Genomic DNA, 22411 nt, shown 5'->3' with positions numbered 1-22411 from the left:
AGGACACTATGAATATTAAGTTTGAATAAACACTTATCAAATGGGTTTTTCCTGGGGAAAGTGGGATATATGCTTCCCAAGGAGTAGGTGGCAGGGTACCTATCAAAGCAAAGTCAGTTCCCAATTTTGCTGATAATTCTCCTTCCCATTCCATCTAACTTCTTCCCAATCATTTGAAATAGCAAAACACAAAGAGACAAAAATTGAATAAATCATTCAAATAAATCATTAAATCATTCATTTTGACACCTAAAGTAGTCAAAATCATAGAGACAGTGGGTAGGATGGCAGTTGCCAGGGGCTTTGGAAAGAAGAATAGGGAATTAGTTTAGTGGAAATAGAGTTTCACTTGGGGAAGATAAAAAGTTCTGGAGATGGATAGTAGTGTGTGCATGCATGCTCAGTTGTTCAGTCATGTCTGACTCTGCAACACCATGGACTATAGTCCACCTGGCTCTTCTCTCCCTGGGATTTCCCAGGTAAGAATACTGGAGTGGGTTGCCTTTTCCTCCTTCAGGGAATCTTTCTGATCCAGGGATCAAGCCCATGTCTCCTGTGTCTCCTGCCTTACATGCAGATTCTTTACCACTGAGCCACAAATGCTCCTGAACTGGACACTTAAGATGGCTAAGAGGGTAAGAAAATAATAGCAAATGCAACAATTGACAAAGGATTAATTTCCAAAATATACAGGCAGCTCATACAACTCAGTACCAAGAAAACAGACAACCCAATCAAAAAGTGGGAAAGAGACTTAAACAGACATTTCTCCAAAGAAGACATACAGATAGCTAATAAACACATGAAAAGATGCTCAACATTACTCATTAGAGAAATGCAAATCAAAACCACAATGAGATATCACCTCACCAGTCAGAATGGCCATCATCAAAAAATCTACAAACAATAAGTGTTGGAGAGTGTGGAGAAAAAGGAACACTCTTGCACTGTTCGTGGAAATATTAATTGATACAGCCACTATGGAAGACAGTATGGAGATTCCTTAAAAAACTAGGGATAAAACCACCATATGACCCAGCAATCCCACTCCTAGGCATATACCCTGAGGAAACCAGGGTTGAAAAAGACACATGTATCCCATTGTTCATTGCAGCACTATTTACAATAGCTAGAACATGGAAGCAACCTAGATGCCCATCGACAGATGAATGGATAAAGAAGTTGTGGTACATATACACAATGGAATATTAATCAGCCATAAAAAGGGATGCATTTGAGTCAGTTCTGATGAGGTGGATGAACCTAGAACCTATTATACAGAGTGAAGTGAGTCAGAAAGAGAAAGATAAATATTGTATTCTAATGCACATATACAGAATCTAGAAAAATAGTGCTGAAAAATGTATTTACAAGGAAGCAATGGAGAAACAGTCATAGAGAATAGACTTATGGACATGGGGAGAGGGGAGGGGAGGGTGAGATGTATGGGAAGAGTAACATGGAAACTTACATTCAGTTCAGTTCAGTTCAGTTACTCATTCGTGTCCGACTCTTTGCGACCCCATGAACCGCAGCACACCAGGCCTCCCTGTCCATCACCAACTCCCAGAGTTTACCCAAACTCCTGTTCATCAAGTCAGTGAAGCCATCCAGCCATCTCATCCTCTGTCATTCCCTTCTCCTCCTGCCCCCAGTCCCTCCCAGCATCAGGGTCTTTTAACTCTTCGCATGAGGTGGCCAAAGTATTGGAGTTTCAGCTTCAGCATCAGTTCTTCTAATGAACACCCAGGACTGATCTCCTTTAGGATGGACAGTTTGGATCTCCTTGCAGTCCAAGGGACTCTCAATAGTTTTCTCCAACACCACACTTCAAAAGCATCAATTTTTCAGTGCTCAACTTTCTTCACAGTCAAACTCTCACATCCATACATGACCACTGGAAAAACCATAGCCTTGACTGGACAGACCTTTGTTGGCAAAGTAATGTCTCTGCTTTTTAATATGCTTTCTAGGTTGGTTATAACTTTCCTTCCAAGGAGTAAGCATCTTTTGATTTCATGACTGCAATCACCATCTGCAGTGAGCCCCCAAAAATAAAGTCTGACACTGCTTCCACTGTTTCCCCATCTATTTGCCATGAAGTGATGGAACTGGATGCCATGATCTTAGTTTTCTGAATGTTGAGTTTTAAGCCAACTTTTTCACTTTCCTCTTTCACTTTCATCAAGAGGCTCTTTAGTTCCTCTTCACTTTCTGCCATAAGGGTGGTGTAATCTGCATATCTGAGGTTATTGATATTTCTCCTGGCAATCTTGATTCCAGCTTGTGCTTCTTCCAGCCCAGCATTTCTCATGATGTACTCTGCATATAAGTTAAATAAGCAGGGTGACAATATACAGCCTTGACGTGCTCCTTTTCCTATTTGGAACCAACCTGTTCCATGTCCAGTTCTGACTGTTGCTTCCTGACCTGCATACAGGTTCCTCAAGAGGCAGGCCAGGTGGTCTGGTATTCCCATCTCTTTCAGAATTTTCCACAGTTTATTGTGATCCACACAGTCAGAGGCTTATGTAAAATAGATAGCCAATGGGAATATGCTGTATGGCTCAGGAAACTCAAACAGGAAACTCAAACTCTGTATCATCCTAGAAGGGTGGGATGGGGAGGGAGATAGGAGGGAGGTTCAAAAGGGAGTGGATATATGTATACCTATGGCTGATTCATGTTGAGGTTTGACAGAAAACAACAAAATGCTGTAAAGCAATTATCCTTCAATTAAAAAACAATAGATAAAATGGCTAAGAGGGTAAATTTTATGTTCTTATGCTATCCTGTCAGGCATGAGGGACATATCACTCCAAAGTTGGGTGTTACTCAGCCCTCAGCAATCAACTCCTAGAGGGATCAGCCTCAGCTACAGAACATCACTGGGCAGCCCAAATTCAATGACTATATGATGAGGGTGTGTAAACATTTATTTCTTTTGCCTCAGCTCCAGCCAACTCTAAAGGATTGTCTTAGCTCCAGAGGTCCCTGAGGATTTTCAAAGGCCTGTGATGGGTTTGAACTTGACTTGATTTTTTCCACTGTCTTTTCTGGCTACAAAGAGTTTGCCAAACTGTGATGTCTGAGGAAACAGTCCTCACAGGCCTGTCCTCATTTCAGACACCAGCACAAGTTCACAGGTTCCCAGGGGGACCCTCAAGCCAGCCAGCCACAAATTCAAGGGCTTTCTCACATTCAGCAATTTTCTAGAATGTTCAAATTAAGGAGAATCCCTCAGCTTTAACAGTATACCAGAAACTCACAGAACTCAGGAAAGTTCTGGGCTCAGATGGTAAAGAATCTGTCTGCAATGTAGGAGACCTGGGTTCAAGCTTTCGATAAGGAAGATCCCCTGGAGAAGGGAATGGCAATCCACTCCAGTATTCTTGCCTGGAGAATTCCATGGACAGAGGAGTCTGGTGGGCTACAGTCCATGGGGTCACAAAGAATTGGACATGACTGGGTGACTAACACTCTATGATTATAGATTTTTTAATAGTAAAGGACACAAATATAAAAATCAGGTGAAAGATACAACATAGGGCAAGATCTGGAAAGTCCCATAGGTTATGCTTCTTGGTTTCCTCTTTCCATGGAGTCCAGATCTATTACCTCCTCTTAGATACAATATATGACAATAACAATACTATATATATATATATATATATATATATATATATATATATATATATATATATATAACTAGGTGGCTTACTTGAGCTTCAGTCTCTAGAATTTTTATTGAGGTTCATTCCATAAATGCATTAGTTGAATTTTTGCCCATATGATTGAACTCCATTTCCAGCTTCCCTCCCTAGATGTTGGGTTGATAAACTTGAAAACACAGTTGTTTAGACATATTGGCTTTCTTCTAGTTCATCAACCAGACCACATTCTTTTCAGCCTCTAGATCATGCATTTATTTCTCTCTGTCTCATCTCCACTGAAACAAAAACTGGGAGGATTTTTTAAGCTGGGGGAAGCTAATGGAAAAGCACTGGAAGATGTTAGGGAAGGGAGGTTGATTGATAGGCCATTTGTGTTTGCTAATTGCTGCTTTTCTTTTTGGGACTTCCCAGGTGGCACTAATGGTTAAGAAGCCACCTGCCAATAAAGAAGACAGAGGTTTGATACCTGGGTCAGGAAGATCCCCTGGAGGAGGAAATGGCAACCATTCTTGCCTAGAGAATCCCCATGGATAGAGGATCCTGGCAGGCTAGAGTCCATAGGGTCACAAAGTGTCAGACATGACTGAAGTGACTTAGCACATATGCAGACTTTTCAACCAGCGGATAATTGCTTTACAATGTTGTGTTTGTTTCTGCTGGACAACAAAGGGAGTCAGCCATAATTGTACATATATCCCCTCCTTCTTGACCTCCCTCCCCACCTCCCATCCTACACCTCTAGGTCATCACACAGTACCAGGCTGGGCTCCCTGTGTTGTATATCAGCTTCCCACTAGCTATCTATTTTACACATGATAGTGTATATATGTCAATGCTACTGTTTTAGTTGCTGCTTTTTGAATTTAGGCTCTCACACTCCCACAGAATAGGGAGACAGGGGAACTAATTTTCTTGATGATTACATTTCAAGAGAAGGCTTTGTGAAAATCATTCTCTGGTTGTAAAAAGGATGAGAGACTTGGAGAAGATTTATATGCATTTACTAATAAAAGAATCAGACTGGACTTCCCTGGTGTTTCAGGGGTTAAGGCTCTGTGCTTCCACTGCAAGGGGCATGAGTTCAGTCCCTGGTCAGGGAACTAAGATTCCCACACGCCCATGGCATGGCCAAAAAGAAAGGAATAGAAAAAAGAATTTAAAAGTTTTCTAATATAAGTACTCTAAGAAAAGAGAGTGAAGACAGATTGGTACAAACTCATTTAAGCTGAGGGGGAAACTTAAGGTAGTCTTAGCCAATGAATATCCAACAATTCCACTGTTGTTACAACTTTGCAATTCTTGGGGTTTTAATTGTGGTGTAGGAAGCTAACCTTCACACTGAGCAGGGGTTTTAAATTATGATTACAAGTAACTTGAGTTATAAACTCAAATGTCGGTGTTAACAGTGAGAGGCAAGGCAATAAATCTGGAATGGTACAGTCACAGGTGAGCACACATCAGGAGCATTGTTAGATTTAGCTAACCAAAAATATCAAGAGCAAGTCAGCAAAAGTCAGAAGGAGATATATGTATACAAAAGCTGATCCACTTCATTGTTCAGCAGAAACTAACACAAGAGTGTAAAGCATCTATGCCAAAATTAAAAAACAACATTGAAAAAGATGCATGGGCCCCAATGTTCATTTCAGCACTCTTTATAATAGCTAGGACATGGAAGCAACCTAGATGTTCATTGACAGATGAATGGATAAAGAAGTTGTGGTACAGATATAGAGTGGAATATTACTCAGTCATAAAGAGGAACAAATTTCAGTCAGTTGTCATGAGGTAGATGAATCTAAAACTTGTTATACAGAGTGAAGTAAGTCAGAAAGAGAAAAACAAGTTTTGTATAATAATAATAATAATTATATATATATATATATATATATATATATATATATATAGCATGTAGGGAAATGGTACTGATGAACTTATTTGCAGGGCAGGAATACAGACTCAGACATAGCGAACAGATTTATGAACAGAGAAGGGAAAGGAGAGGGTGGGATGAATTGAGAGCAGCATTGAAACATACACATTACCATATGTAAAACAGATGGCCAACGGGAAGCTGCCGTATAACACGGAGAGCTCAACCAGGTGCTCTGTGACAGCCTAGAAGGACGAGATGGGGTAGGAGGTGGGAGGGAGACTCAGGAGGGAGGGAACATATGTATACTTATGGCAGATTTGTTTTGATGTATGCCAGAAACCAACACAACATTATAAAGCAATTATCCTCTACTTAAAAATAAAAAAATTCCAAAAAAATAGTCAGTTCCCATAATTGAAAATCATGATTCTTTTCCCAGTTGCCAGACCCAAGACTGTTTTCAATCTCAAAGCCTAGAGATTAAATGGATTAAATAGGAGATGAGCCCCCCTTTTAGAAGACCATTCTTGTTCTTCAAAGTGGTAACACTCTTCAAGGACATAACTTGGTGACCAGTTGATTCCACTGGACTCCAGTCCCTGTATGAGCAGTGATTCTTCTTTACCAAGCTGAATATTTATGTATTTATGTTTGCCTTCCCTGCCTGAAGTGCCTTGGCAAACACACCATCCAAAGAACACATCATCCAATTTTGTCTTTTTAATATTTATTTATTTATATTTCTTTTTGTTGTGCTGGGTCTCCCTTATTGCCTGTGGGCTTTCTCTAGTGGTGGCAAGCAGGGGCTACTCTCTAGCTGTGAGAGTAGTGATAAGTGTGAGCTTCTCCTTGTGGTGACTTCTCTTGCTGTGTAGCACAGACTGTAGCATGGATGGGCTTCAGTAGCTGTGGCTCATGGGTTCTAGACCATAGCCACAGTAGTTGTGGTGCACAGGCTTACTTGCCCCATGGCATGTGAAATCTTACTAGACCAGGGATCAAATCCATGTCCCCTCCACTGGAGGGTAGACACTCAGTCACTGGACCACCAGGGAAAGTCCCATTTAATTTCTTTATGGTGAAGAATATGGGAAAATAAACATTCATCAAGACATCTAGTAGTTTGAACATATTCTGTACCCCCTGAAACTGCTCAGCATCACATATCTCCAGGGTGGCAATTCTGTGATTCAATTCCTACTCTTCTGAATTCTAATCCAGCACTCTGTCCTGGCACAATACCTGAACATATGTCCCCTTTCATCCAGATTTTGTCACCATCTGGATCTTGTGTTTCAACTTTAGTAAATTCACCTACAGTGAGGCAGCTAGATCCAACAATTTATTAGCAACTGACCTGTTCTAATATGCTTGGCCTTGCACTTTTTCTGTCCTAGTGATAAATGTTCATACCTTATTTTGGAAGCATACTAAATATACGCAGAAAAGTTCAACCATGTTGAAAATCAAATAAATAATTTATTTGTCAGTGTATTTTCTGTTTGGACATAGAGCATGGCCTGATAAATGCTGAAATCCGGGATTTAAGCTCTATGAGGGCAAAGATTTTTGTCTTTATTTTCCTCCCTTCACTTCTGCATTCCAGATATTTGCATCAGCCTGGCACAATGAGCACCACTCAGAAAGTACTGTTGAATAAATGAATTTGATAAGAACTAGCAATGGTATTGATAACAAGCACTATTTCATAATTCTTATTCAACTATTCTGAGTCTGTACCTGAAGTGGCTGGTATCAACCTGCAGGACTAGAAATCCAGTCCAATTTACAGTGATGGATAAGTAAAAGGAGGGATGCAGAGAGTAGAACTGAGGTTAATAGAGACAACACTGTAAGAGGTGAAGACAAAGTACCCACTAGGCAATTCTGACCAAAGTCCCTTGCAGGGAATGGATGAGAAACAAAACTCGATGTGATTAAAAGGCAAAATTTCTTGTCAGAGAGAGTGTGGAGAAAAGGGTACACTCCTATACTGTTGGTGGGAATGTAAATTGGTACAGCCACTATGGAGAGTCCTTAAAAAACTAAATATAGAAGTTCATATAGAATATATGATCCCACAATCCCACTCCTTGGCATATATCCAGAAAAAACCAAAAAGATACATGCTTTTCAATGTTTATTGCAACACTATTCACCAAAACCGGAACAAGGAAACAAGCTAAATGTCCATCAACAGAGGAATGAATGAAGATGTGTACATACATATAATAGAATATTACTCAGCTATGAAAAAGAACAAAATAACGCCACTTGCATTTACATAGATGGACCTAGAGATTATCAAACCAAGTGAAGTAAGTCAGACAAATATACAATATCACTTACACATGGAATCCAAGAAAAAATGATACAAACAAACTCACAAAACAGAAAGACTCACAGATCTCAAAATCAACCTCATGGTTACCAAAGGCGGAGGGAGGGGAGTGATAAATTTGGGAGAATGGGGTTAACAAATGTACAGTACTATGGATCAAATAGGTAACTAATAAGGACATTTGGTATAGCACAGGGAGCTCTACTCAGTACTCAAATGACCTATATGGGGGGAAAGTCTACAAAAGAGTGTGACTTATAATGTGAAGTATAATGTATATAATGTGATGTATAACTCATTCACTTTGCTGTATAGCAGAAACTGACTATTTTTTTTTTATATTCTGTGGTAACCTATACAAGAAAAGAATCTGAAAAAGAACAGATATAGGTGTATATATAACTGATTCACTTTGCTGTACACTTGGAATTAAAACAACATTGTAAATCAACTATACTTCGATAAAATTTTTTTCAAAAGAGGCAGGATTCCAAACACTTGAATGACATAACAATATACTGAGTAAATGCAAACTTGAGTAATTAAACACAGATAAACCTTCTAAAATTCATTCAGTGGTCATTCAAAAACACTTTATTTACATAAAATTATTAAAAGTTATGTAAAATTATTAAATAAGGGCTATTTAGGTCTGATATTCTAAATTCATGAAGTGTGTTTCTAAGACAATCCTGAAATTGTACAATGAACTGAATGCAAGATTTGTGTATTAAAATGTATGTGCTCTATTTAAATAAAATACGTATGTACTCAAATCACACACTCACAAACAAAAGAGGCAGTATTTCTTTAGCCAACTGCTGCTATCACTGTCAATTCAACTCCTGGACAAGTGTTCCCATCACTGAACACAGAGTGTTCTTCTAAAGACTTTTTGTAGAACCTTCTTGATGTCCCTATTCCTCAGGCTGTAGATGAAGGGGTTCAGCATGGGGGTGACCACAGTGTACATCACCAAGGTGATCATGCCTTTCCAGGAAGATGAATCAGAACTGAGATACATGCCAAGGCCTGTCCCATAGAACAAAGAAACCATGGACAGGTGAGATGCACAGGTAGAAAATGCTTTATATTTCCCATGAGCTGATAGGATTCTCAGAATGGAGGAGACAATGCAGGTGTAGGAGAAAAGGATCCCTGAGAAGGGAACAATGCCAAGAAATCCAGTCACCATATACAGCAGGATGTAATTGATGAGTGTGTCTGAGCAGGCAAGTGTGAGGACCTGAGCAAGTTCACAATAAAAGTGTGGAATGACCCAGTTGGTACAGAAGGACAGCCAGCCACAACATCAACAGACTCTGGATCAGGGAGTATGACAAGCTGGTGAACCAAGACACAAGAACCAGCAGACCACAGAGGCAAGGGTTCATGATGACTGTGTAGTGCAGGGGGTGACAGATGGCCACAAAGCGGTCATAGGCCATCACAGTCATGAGAAAAGTGTCCATACCTCCAAAAACCATGAAAAAATACATCTGGGTGATGCACCCTGCATAGCTGATGGATTTGCTCTGTGTCTGGATGTTCACAATCATCTTGGGGACTGTGGTGGAGATGAAACCAGTGTCAGCCAACGACAAGTTGGAAAGGAAGAAGTACAAGGGGATGTGAACACGGGAGTCTGAGCTGATGGTCAGGATGATGAGCTGGTTCCTGAGCACAGAGACAACAAACATAGATAGAAACAACCCAAATAAAATGCACTGCTTTTCTGAGTCTTGGGAAAATCCCAGGAGTAAAACTTCTAAAACACATGTTTGATTTCCTGGTTCCATGTTGCTGATGCACCAGCTAGATGACTGAAGAAGGGAGAAAAATGAAATAGCCACTGGACAGACTCTGGAGCCGCTGTACTTCTTTAATTTCTTAAAGTGAAGGATTGGGTATAAAAGCATTAACATGACAAAGCTTCAGAATCCTATATTGTTATTTGTTCTATGCAGCAGTTCAACCATGTCCACTGACCTTTGGGATACTCATCCATCATCCTGAACTCTGGCTTGTTGTTGATGATCAGTTTCTAAGGCGTATACGACTCTTTGCAACTCCACAGACTACAGCCTGCCAGGCTCCTCTGTCCATTGGATTTCCCAGGCAAGAATACTGAAGTGGGTGGCCACTTCCTTCTCCAGGGGATCTTCCTGATGCAGGGATCAAAATCACATCTGCGGCATCGCAGGCAGATTCTTCACCACTGAGTCACCATGGAGGCCCCTATCTCTGGCTTAGGATCATCAAATCTAAAAAGTTAGAGCAGGACTTTCCTGGTGGTCCAGTGGATAAGAATCCACCTGCCAATGCAGGGAACATGGGTTTGATCCCTGGTCCAGGAAGATCCCACATGCTGCAGCACAACTAAGCCCATGTGCCACAACTGCTGAAGCCCTCATTCCCTAGAGCTCGTGCTCCACAAGAAAAATTACTGCAATGAGAAGCCCACTCACTAATTTAACCCCTTCATTTCATAGAATGAGGAAATGGATTCCTGAAGAAGGAAGTGGCTTGCCCAAGTTTATGAGTCAGGCTCTTTTGCTTCTGAACCAGGAAGTGGTCCAGTCTGTCTAATAAGTATGTTTAAACTCTCTTTAGCCATTGAAAACTAGGAAATCATGTCTCCCTAAGTTTACTGTGAGTATTTCAATTCTGTGTCTCCCTCTGCCTTTCTTCCTAGGTCCATTTGTTGATTCATGGATTTGGGTGGTGACAGTGACATGAAAGATATTAAGCTGAAATTATTCTTCTACTGAACAGCTTGATTTAAAATTGCTTTCATGTTCACTGCCTTATTCTTTCTTATGATAGTCCCATGAAGGTACTAATTTTCCCATTTTTAAAAATCAAGAAATTGGAAAACACTGGGGCTTGCCAGTGTTTACTCAGCTAATAAGTGACAACCCACATCTGTAGTCAAGTGTTTAGCTCCCAGTTAGCACCTAGAGTGTGGATCCTTAGCACACAGACTCCCACAGCCCATAGGACACCCTAGCTTCACCAAGGCTGGGACAACCCAACATTTATCTAAGAAGATAAAAGAATGCAGATAAAATCATTAACTTGGATCACAAATACCATTGTTATTTCAGAATTAAGCTGTAACGCATCCACAAGGAATCAAGTACAAGGAAAACCTATCTAAAAGTAAAGCTGTCTAAAAGATGAGCTGTTTTGAGTGGTAGTGAGCTGCCCATCACAGACAATACTCAAGCGTAGGATAAATGAAATCCTAATGGGGACAAAGGAATCAGAATTTGCATAAGAAATTGCATTAAATGTTTTCTGTGAGATGTCATTTGCACTGAGATGATTTGTTTTGAGCTTGTTTGGAGATTTTTTTCTGATAAAAATAAATAAGTCTATATTAAAAAAAAAAAAAAAAAAGCCCACTCCCTGCAACTAGAGAAAGCCCCATGCAGCACCAAAGACCCAGTGTAGAGAAAAATAAAGAAGTGCATTTAAAAAAAAATTTTTTTTCATTAAAAGCTAAGGGCAACTTTGGACCTTAGATATAAATGGTTCATGCTCACTCTAACCCAAAAGTGGAACATGAGGCCCAGTGGGATACAGTAACTTGATCTATGCTACTTGCCTTTCCTGGGAGCCAGAAAGGGGTCAGGTAACCATGCCTCACAGGTGAGGAAATATGAGAGAATATCTCAAATATTTGGACCCAGTCCTGCGGGATGAGTAGAATTACAGTCTATTTCTTATGGAAAAATAAAGAAAACATTTTCACTAAATAATAAAACACATTTACAAATGTTTAGGGGCTTCCCTGATAGCTCAGTTGCTAAAGAATCTGCCTGCAATGCAGGAGACTGGTTTGATTCCTGGGTCAGGAAGATCCCCTGGAGAAGGGATAGGTTACTCACTCCAGTATTCTTGGGCTTCCCTTGTGGCTTAGCTGGTAAAGAATCCACCTGCAATGTGGGAGACCTGGGTTCTATTCCTGGGTTGGGAAGATCCCCTGGAGAAGGGAAAAGCTACACACTCCAGTATTCTGGCCTGGAAAATTCCATACAGTCCATGGGTTGGCAAAGAGTCAGACACGACTGAGTGTCTTTCACCTACAGATGTTTAATGCCTGATATACCAAGGACATTGAGGGCAGGAGGAGAAGGAGGCAGCAGAGGATGAGATGGTTAGATGGCATCATTGTCTTAATGGACGTGAGTTTGAGCAAACTCCAGGAGATGGTGAAGGATAAGGAAGCCTGGCATGCTGCAGTCCATGGGGTCACAAAGAGTTGGAAATAACTGATTCTCTGAACATCAAATACCATGGACAATTAATATCTTGTAGAAACAGGGCTATATGCTTTCTAGACATTCATCAAGTGATGAAAAACCCTTCATCTGTGAAGTTATGGGACTGGTTAAAATGGTCTTAAACCATTTCAGTACCATTAGATACTAGGATAGTTACAAAAAACACTTCGTTCTCTATGGTGCTCATTAAATATTGGGAGGAAAGAAGTTGCACCAGGATGAATCATATGTGGCACCCATATTAAAGTGATGCTTAGAAGGGAGCTAAGAAGATGAAGACACTTATCTAGAGCCCAACTGCCCTCTGATTCTCACCACCCCTGGTCCTGAGGGTCCTGTACCCAGAAAAATGGGTCCTATACCAGCAATTAGGAATAACATAAGATCATACAATGATTGATAGTGAAGGACAGGGAAGCCTGGCATCCTGCAGTCCATGGAAACACAAAGAGTCAGATGCGACTTAGTGACTAAACAAGAATACAATGATTGTCAGTGTTCTGTTTGCCTTGTTACATACAAGTCTTTCTGCATACTTGCTATTCTGTAATGCTCCTAATTACAAAGGAGAAAGACCACCATTGGCTGTCATCACTGTCAATCTCCTTGGGTTGACAAAAGTCTCCTAAGTCTCCTTAGGAGGATGAAGGATGGGTGAAATGGGTGAAGGGGGTCAAAATGTCATACTTCAGGTTAAGATATAAATAAACCATGGAGTTGTAATGTACAACATGCTGACTTTGAATATTTGAAAGCTTCCAAGAGAGTAGACTAAAAGTTCTCATCACAACAAAAAATTTTGTACTTTTTTTCTTGTGTTTGTGATCTTGTGATTTGGTGTTAACTGGCTTATTGGGTCATTTTGAAATATTGAGTGTTGAATGTCTTCCAATATTGAATCATTATGGTGTACATCTGAAAATAATGCAGTGTTATATGTCTATTGCCACTCAATAATTAAAAAAAATTCAAGGCTGATAGTGTTTTGGAAAGATAAAAATGACCATATCATATGCAAATTCTTTAACTATACATGAGTATCTTCATTCAATCTGACTCTTTGGGGGAGGTGGGCAGTTTGTAACTGTTGGTAGTGCCTTCTGATCAACTGAAAGGCAGTCTTATTTCCATGACTCATATTTGAAGTATAATAGTTTGTAAAAAGATTCCCTTGACTTTTAATAAATGTGGATTGTTCTCTTGCATTTCAACTTGAGCATTTATTGAGCAGAGTCATAGAAAGTATATGAGAATGCCTCAGGTTCTGGGTATTCCCTGGAGTGTGCTGTGCAACTTAATGGATCAACTGCCTTGGAAGTGAGGAAAGTAATTTTATCTCCTACTGATCTATTGTGGGCTTCCCAAGTGGCATTGGTGGTAAAGAACCTGCCTGCCTATGCAGTATACATAAGAGATGAAGGTTCAGTCCCTGGGGTGGGATTGTAGACCTATTGCAGAGTTCTTAGCACATCAAGAACCTCCTATGACTATAGTTGAGTGAGTTAATAAGTAGATGAGTTTCTCCATCAAAGCCTCTGGGTGTCTATGCCTCCCAAACTTTCAGCAACTATTTACCTCAAGGGAAATTACTAAATGGAGAGAAGATAAAGAAATAAGATGTTAATATTAATATTAATATTAATAGAAGAAAGAAAGAGAGAAAAGGAATATAAAGTTTCTGCTCATTAACTAACCAAGTTCAGGCTTCCCTGTTGGCTCAGTGGTAAAGAATCTGGCTGTCAATGCAGGAGACACAAGTTTGATCCCTGGCCCGAGATGATTCCATATGCCACGGAGCAACTAAGACCATGCACCACAACTACAGAACCTGTACTTGAGAGCCTGGAAACCTCAAGTACTGAGCACCTAGAGCCAATGTTCTGCAACAGAAGAAGCCACCACAATGAGAAACCCATACACCACCACTACATAGTAGCCCCTGCTTGTTGCAATTAGAGGAAAATGCCTACACAGCAAGAAAGACCCAGCATAGCCAAAATTAAATTAAAAGGGCAACATGCTCATTCCCAATGTTGACCCCTTCCTAGTCCAAATAATTTAGCCTATTTGCTCTTGCCCTGATATCTACTTATTCTTTCACCTGGGATCTTTCTTCTTTATGGTTTTAATTTTTTATTGAGGTAGAGTTGATTTAAAATGCTGTGTTAATTTCTGCTGTAAAGTGATTCATTTATACGTATATATACATTCTTTTCTATATCCTTTTCCATTATGGTTTATCACAGGATACTGAACATAGTTCTCTGTGCTATACAGTAGGACCTTGTTGTTTGTCCATTCTGTCATCTGGGATCTTTACCCAGGAAAGTATCAGCAATTGCTTTTCTACAGTCCTTGTCTGCAATACCAACATATGTGTCTCTGACTTCCTGTCCTAATTATCAAATGGCACAAACAGAAGGTAACTGAGAGAATAAATAGGGAAATTACACATTTACAAGAAATTTCACAAATGATGAAATATCACACAGCTATTTTGCTGCAATCATAAGTAAGGATACTCATCATCCTTTGATTTCCTTTCCTGGAATTTCTTCAACATTTATATTCTGAGTCCTTTTGCTTTCATGTGAAATTTCTAAATACCTTTAATTTCTGAATGAGGAGATCCTTTCTTTTTTGTGCTCTCCCCTCAAACACTTGAGGATCTCCTTCCAGGGCAGAGCAATGGTGTGTGTGCGTACTTACTCATTTGACACCTGCAACCCCATGGACTATAGCCTTCCAGGCTCCTCTATAAATGGGATGTTTTCCCAGCAAGAATACTGAAATGGCTTGCCATTTCCCCCTCCAGGGGATCTTTCCAACCCAGGGATCGAACCCTCATCTCCTGTTTCTGCTGCACTGCAGGCATATTCTTTATCACTGAGCTGTCTGAGCAACGGCAGGTAAGAGGATAAAGACACTCATTGCTTTACCTCTGGTTATAGGGTCTCACTTTCACTTTTCGTAGGGCCTCAGGATCTGAAAAGGAGAGAGCCAGAAGATAGGCAGACACTGGACAAATGCCTCCTCTCTCCATCTTCTCAGCATTACCTCATGGGTGACCCTCATCCTTTCAAGATCATACATAAAAATCCTGGTGCAATTTTGCTCTTCTTATAAAAGTATTTAATGAACACCATGGGGCATAGTACTTTCCCAGATAGTGCTAATGGTAAAGGACCTGCCTGCCTGCCAATGCAAGAGATGTATGGGACATGGGTTTGTTCACTGGATTGGGAAGATCCCCTAGAGGAGGGCAAGGCAATCCACTCCAGTATTCTTGCCTGGAGAATCCCATGGACAGAGAAGCCTGGCAGGCTACAGTCCATATATATAACTGAGGTGAGATCTCACTCAGTCCTGAATATTCATTGAAAAGACTGATGCTCAACTGAAGCTCCAGTATTTTGGCCATATGATATGAAACACTGACCCATTGGGTAAGACTCTGATGCAGATTGAAGGCAGGAGGAGAAGAGGACGACAGAGGATGAAATGATTGGATGGCATCACTGACTTGATGGACATGAGTTTGAGCAAGCTCCAGGAGTTGGTGATGGACTGGAGTTCTGGTGTGCTGCAGCCCATGGGGTCATAGAGTCGAACATGACTGAGCAACTGAACTTAACTGAACCCTGAACACCCTTCCCTCCAGCATGCAGAACCTTTGGGAAGTACAAATTGGTTCCAAGCAGAGGCTAAGTTGAACAGTGTATGAGACCGATAGGCCATCTGTTTTCTATCTTTCCCAAAGAGTTTAATCTCTTACAACTGGGAAGAGAGTAGGGGTAGCTAAATATCTTTTTTTTTTTTTTAACTTTTAAATTTGTACTGGGGTATGGCCAGTTAAAATGTTGTGATCCTGAAAGGTGAACAGAGAAGGGACTCAGCCTTACTTGTACATGTATCCATTCTCTTCCCAAACCCCCTCCCATCTAGGCTGCCACATAACATTGAGCAGAGTTCCATGTGCTCCACAGAAGGTCCCTGTTGGTAACCATTTTAAATTTAGCAGTCTGTCCGTGTCTATACTAAACTCCCTAAGTATCCCTTCCCTTCCCCTCTGGCAACCATGCATGAATGCTAAGTTGTTTTAGCTGTCTGACTTTGCAGTTCTATGGACTGCAACCCACCAAGTTCCTCTGTCCGTGGGACTCTCCAGGCAAAAATACTGGAGTGGGTTGCCATGCCCTCCTCCCAACAACCATAAGAGAACTGAATATCTTGAGTCATGGAGATTGTATCTTTCTCTAAGTCAATGCCTTCGAAATGGCAGGGCCTTCAGTTGGAGTAACTTGATGCCTTTTGGGACAGGAATAAAGTCAAGTCCTGTGGTCTTGGAGACAGTTGCAGTCACACTTGGCAGTGATAGAATGCATGTTCAGGGGAACCACAAGTGCCATAATTCACAGAAACATGGAAGCCATCTGCTTCATGGATTGAAAATAAGGAGAGTGGAAGTGGGTGAGTGCCTTGCAGAGGAGGTGAACAGTTTACCACCTTCTTTCTATCTGTCTCTTTCTGTGTCTTACCGATTTAAGAGCTTTGCAGGAACTCTGCTATTCTCCATGTAAGCTCCCTCAATAAAGCCATATTTAACACAGTTGTGGCAGTTTTAAGACACGGCTCGCAAATGTTTTATATTCTTCTCCCTAGTGGCTCAGCAGTAACGAATCAGACAGCAGTGGGGGAAGTCTCGATTCGATCCCTGGCTCAGGGAAAGATCCCCCGGAGGAGGAAATAACAACACACTCCAGTATTCATGCCTGGGGAGTCCCAGGACAGAGGAGTCTGGTGGGCTACAGTCCATGTGGTTGCAAAGAGTTGGACATGACTAAAGCGACTGAGCACACATGAAAGTGAAGTCCATGTCCCCTCACTTGAATCAACTTGTAATTCTAAGTATGAATTGTAGTTGAAACTATTAATACCTACTATCTCTAAAATCATCGTCACCCAGGCTATAGAAATGTCAGTTTCTTAGCTTTAAAATGGGGCCAATAAGAATAACAATTTTACATAGTATTTTTAGAAGTTGAGAGTCAAAGATCCCAGCTATATATTCTCACTTGCTCTGACATTCACTGGCACAGGTATAGATCTCTTTTCTTATCTCTGTTGACTCTACACAATTTAATTTTTATGTCATGCAAGCAATTTCTCCAGGGACTAAGGGTGGGGAAAATGGGGAGATACTGGTCAAAGGATGCAAATTCCAGATAGACGATGAATAAATTCTGGAGATCTAACTATAGTCAGGGCTTCCCTAGTGACTCAGGCAGTAGAGAATCTGCCTATCATGCAGAAGACCCAAGTTTTATCCCTGGAAGTATGTAAGATCTCAAGCTAGAAAAATAAAGATATATCTTTAAAATAATAAATAATTTTGATCTTTAAGTGAGAGGTAACATTCAATGGCACATGGAAACTTTAAGAAATGGCAATTAATGAACATGTAAAAATTTCTACTATAAACCACAGTATTTAATATTATTTTGAGAACTCAAACAAACACACAAGATGAAAACAAGAGCAGGGGGATAAACGTTTTAAAGTGACAACAAATGTATCATCATTTGTAGATCAGATGTTGGAGGTGAAGATCTCTCTGAAGACACAGCCTTGTGATAGTCCTTCATCACTCATTTAAACAAATCCACAAGAGCAGTTGTTTTCAAATTGTAGCCACCCATAGTATCCACTCGGATGGCTTACTAAACACAAGTAGCTGGGGCTGACCCTGGAGTTTCTGACTTATCATCAATAGATCTGGGATGAAGGCCAAAACTGTGCATGTCTAACAAACTCCCAGGTGATGTTGATGCTGCTGATCTGGAGACAAAACTGTGAGAAACACTATTCTTTGTGTCCCTAGGACTCTGTCTAATAAGTTTTCCCTCCATTGCTTACATCTCCCTCCTCTATCCCACCCCCAGCCTTTACTTTGGTACCCTGCCTCTTTCAAATGACATCATGGAAACCCCTAGTTGCCTTGGTTCTTTTTCTGCAGTGTACATTTTCTTCCAGGAAGTACAGGGAGATTATCCAAGAAGGGAATTCCCACCTTATGTCTGGGAAGTCCAAGATACTTTGCCTTGGGGACACTGAAAGCTTATTTTAAAAGTTTCCGGGTCTTAGGTAGCTGATTCTCAGACTGCCTCATTAAATAAATTGGCCTGTTGTCACTCCACTCTTTAAACAATTAAGCTCCCTTGAGGTAGAAGGAGAATAATAGAAGAGAAACTTTCTACCACTATGGTTTCCCTGAAGATCACAGTGAAGAGAGGCAAAATTCTTTCTTCCAATTATTTTTAATTTATCTGGCTATGCTCAAACATTTGTAGTCAATGTTTGATTATTTATTATTTCCCTGGAGATTAAAAAGATTCCTTCATGAAGAAATCTCCCAGGGCTCTTAGGATTCTTCCTAATTCTTCTTTCCCCTTTATAGGATTTGATTTCAAAGTTAGAAGTTGCTCCCTCAGGGATGTGTTAATGCTGCAAGTTGCCCAGTGGCCATGAATCTGTGAATCCCACTGTAACAGAAACAAAGTGCTTTAGAAAGGTCCCTATTTCAAGAAAGGGAATGCAGCCATTAGTGATATTGCTACTGAGACATCAAGCATTTTGACAAAAGGAAATATCCCTTGAAACTTATTTGGCAAGTGAGGTCACTGCAGACCTTAGGGAACGCAGTTGTGATGGAGCTTAAAATACTCCTGATGAGTTGGTTGAGAAGAGAGGGGATATCATGGGAATGGAAGTAGCAAATACTGACCAAATTCTTTAAAAGTTTGGAGCGATACCCAAAGGGGTTTATGGGTCTACAAGTGTTTTATTTCCCTTGAAAGAAATGGGAATGTGGATGATTAGATATTATAATAGGTCATATGAGATCATATATCCATATGAGGCTCTATAACTGAGAACTGAAGCATCATGGGTAGGATTCATTCAAGCATGGGCTTCTATTTCTATTAATAACTCCTGAATCTCTCAGCAGGAACTTCTTCTGTCTGTATGATTAATTAATTTATACTGTCACTTATGCAGATTAATGATAGCCAGACCAATACCACTTACCTTTCAGATAATAGCTGGGTATTCTGAAGGCCGTCAACTCAACATTTCCAAGATAACCTGATGCTTAATCCTCCCCCAAATGTTGCTTTTTCTATGATCCCATCTCCTTGAAAGCGTAAACCATCAATTCTGGTACCCACAGAATTTTTTTACTCCATTTTTCTCAACCACACTGATTTTTCCCTCTCTGAAACAACTGGCAATGTCAGGGGACATTTCTGCTTATCACAACTCAGTGCTGCTATCTCATGAGTAGAGGCCAGGGATGCTGTTGAACATCATACAATACATAGGATAGACTCTGTGACAAATATTAATAATACAGGCCAAAAATGTCAGTATGGTTGAGCTTGAGAAACCTTTGTCTATATTGTTGAGGGAAAATATTAAAATGTTTATCTTGGGACTTTCCTAATTTTCCAGTGGTTAAGACTTCATGCTTCCACTTCAGGGTGCATGAGTTTGACCCCTGGTTGGGGAACTAAGATCTTGCATACTGTGTGGCTTGACCCAAAAAATAAATAAAATAAAAAATTTCAAAAAAATCCCACCAAGCTCTATTATTTTATAATGATATTGAAAACATTATCCAAAATAAACTTCAATCTTTTTCCATTGTTTTGTGCTACTTAATGTTTCTTGTTACGATTACATTTACATAACATATATGTAAAAGAATGAAGGTAGAATATTCTCTAACACCATATACTAAAACAAACTCACAATAGATTAAAGACCTAAATGTAAGACCAGATACTATAAACTTTTAGAGGAAAGTATAGGCAGAACACTATTTGATATATATCACAGAAATATTTTCTCCATCATAACCATTTTTATATGCACAATTCTGTACATTTGGCATTAAGTACATTCACATGGTTGGGCAACCATCACCACCTTCCACCTCCAGATCTTTTTCATCTTCCCAAACTGAAACTCTGGACCCATTAAACACTAAACTTATTTCCTCTCTTCCTCTATACCTTGGAAACCATCATTCTATGTTGATTCTATGAATTTGACTACTGTTGGTACTTCATATATGTGGAATCTTATAATATGTATCTGTGTGAAATATCTCAATTTTGAGATACTTCTGAATCTCTGATGTCCACTATCATTCCCAAATTTGCTTCACTCTCACCCTCCCTGTCCCACTGGATGTGTGCTGTTGTGCTCAGCAGCTCAGTCGTGTCCGACTCTTTGTGATGCTATGGACTGTAGACCACCAGGCTCCTCTGTCCATGGGGATTCTCCAGGCAAGAATACTGGAGTGGGTTGCCACTTCCTTCTCCAAGGGATTTTCCTGAGCCAGGGATCGAACCCTTGTCTCCTGCATTGCAGATGGATTCTTTACCACTGCACCACCTGGGAAACCCATCTCAATGAATTCAAGTCTATTTTTTCAGTTGTTCAGGCCCCAATCCTGGAGTCATTCTTGTCTTTTCTCTTTCTCTCACACCTGTATCCAACCTGGAAGCAGAACCTTTTGGTTCTCCCTTCAAAATACAACTCAACTGACTGCTTCCCAGTGCTTACACTGCTATCCTCCCCTTGGTCCTAGGTGCCTATATCTCACCAGGCTTGCTCACAAGTAAGTCCAAACAGGCTACCTTACACCCTACAATCCAAGCTAAATCCAGCACCCAGAATGACCTTTAAAATCTTAAGTCAGATCATGTCATGTGTCTGCTCAAATCCCTGCAATGACTCCCTATATTATTCAGAGTAATTGAAAGTGTGAGTCCTTTAGTGGCAGAAAGTCTCACAGGATCAGCACTGATACCTACCCTCTTGTTCTGCTGTGCTCCCCCTCACTCTGCTCCAGCCACCTCCCTGGCACCAGGCAGTCCCTACCTCAGGGTCTTTTTATTAACCTTACTCTTTCCCCAGGTACCACTTGCCTAAGTCACTTGCCATCTTCACCTATATTCCTGCCCCAAGCCTATACTATTGATTTTTTTCTGTTACTTTAAAAAATTTATTCCTTTGTTTTAATTGGAGGATAATTACTTTGCAATATTGTGATGGTTTTTGCCAAACATCAACACGAGTTGGCCATAAGTATACACATGCTTCCCACCCATCCTAAACCCCACTGCCACCTCCCTCCCCACCCTATCCCTCTAGGTTGTCTCAGACCACTGGCTTTGGTTGCCCTTCTTCATGCTTCAAACTCACACTGGTCATCTATCTGATATGTGCTGTGCTGTGCTTAGTCACCCAGTCCTGTCTGACTCTCTGTGACCCTATGGACTGTAGCCTGCTAGGCTCCTCTGTCCACGGAGGTTCTCCAGGCAAGAATATTGGAGCGGGCTGCCCTGCCCTCCTCCAGGGGATCTTCCCAACACAGGGATCGAACCCAGGTCTCCCACTGTGCAGGCAGATTCTCTACCTTATGAGCCACCAGGGAAGCCCCTATTTTAGATATGGTAATATATATGTTCGATGATTTGAGAATTGCACTATTGTTTCTTGACTCTTCCTCCCTTGTCTCTCCATCCCCTCCCTTTCCTAATTAACAACTGTTTGAACCTGCTCTTGGAATTCAGGGAAGGTCTTGGAGTTTGAATGCAGCCTATTTCCTGTAATCAAAAAACTGTTGTTGTTGTTGCTTCATCCTAAGTCATGCCTGCCAGGAGCCTGCCAGGCTTCTCTGTCCAAGGGGTTCCCCAGGCAAGAATACTGGAGTAGGTTGCCATTTCCTTCTCCAAGGAATCTTCCTGACCCAGGGATTGAACCCATGTCTCTTGCCAATGCAGGCTGATTCTTTACTGTCTGAACCACCAGGGAAGCCACTTCTTTTGAAAAGTGGGGTGCATAAGAGAAAATATCTCAAAGAAGTGTTTTCAAGAAGATATAAAGTCACACATGTGAAGAAACAAGCACAATCCTGATATGAGAAACTCTTTGTTATGTCTATTGTATGATTTGTATCCCATTTCTTTTGCAGATAACAAGCCCACAACCAAATGAATGTGAAGAACACCAAATTTGAGAGGCTAATTTGGGGACTACCAGGTCAGCACTTGATAAAGTGCTCTAAATCTGAAGTTAGAAATTGTTAGAATGCTACAAGAAAGCATGTAAAACCATGACATTTTATGGACAGCATATAATGAAAATGTCAAAAAAATTT

At 40.6% G+C, this 22411-nt stretch overlaps 1 protein-coding gene across 1 annotated transcript; it reads right to left on the bottom strand.

The window, feature by feature from the left end:
* Positions 1–8753: 8753 nt before the first annotated feature.
* On the bottom strand, positions 8754–9690 carry LOC110148588 (olfactory receptor 7D4-like). Its single transcript, XM_070463781.1, is given in 2 exon segments — positions 8754–9197; positions 9199–9690. Coding segments are annotated over 2 exon segments (936 nt in total).
* Positions 9691–22411: the final 12721 nt, after the last annotated feature.

The sequence above is a fragment of the Odocoileus virginianus genome, chromosome 3 (assembly GCF_023699985.2).
Source record: "Odocoileus virginianus isolate 20LAN1187 ecotype Illinois chromosome 3, Ovbor_1.2, whole genome shotgun sequence".
NCBI classification, from domain to species: Eukaryota; Metazoa; Chordata; class Mammalia; order Artiodactyla; family Cervidae; genus Odocoileus; species Odocoileus virginianus.
Note: the sequence above shows the minus strand (reverse complement) of the source record. Positions and strands in the feature narration are given on the sequence as shown.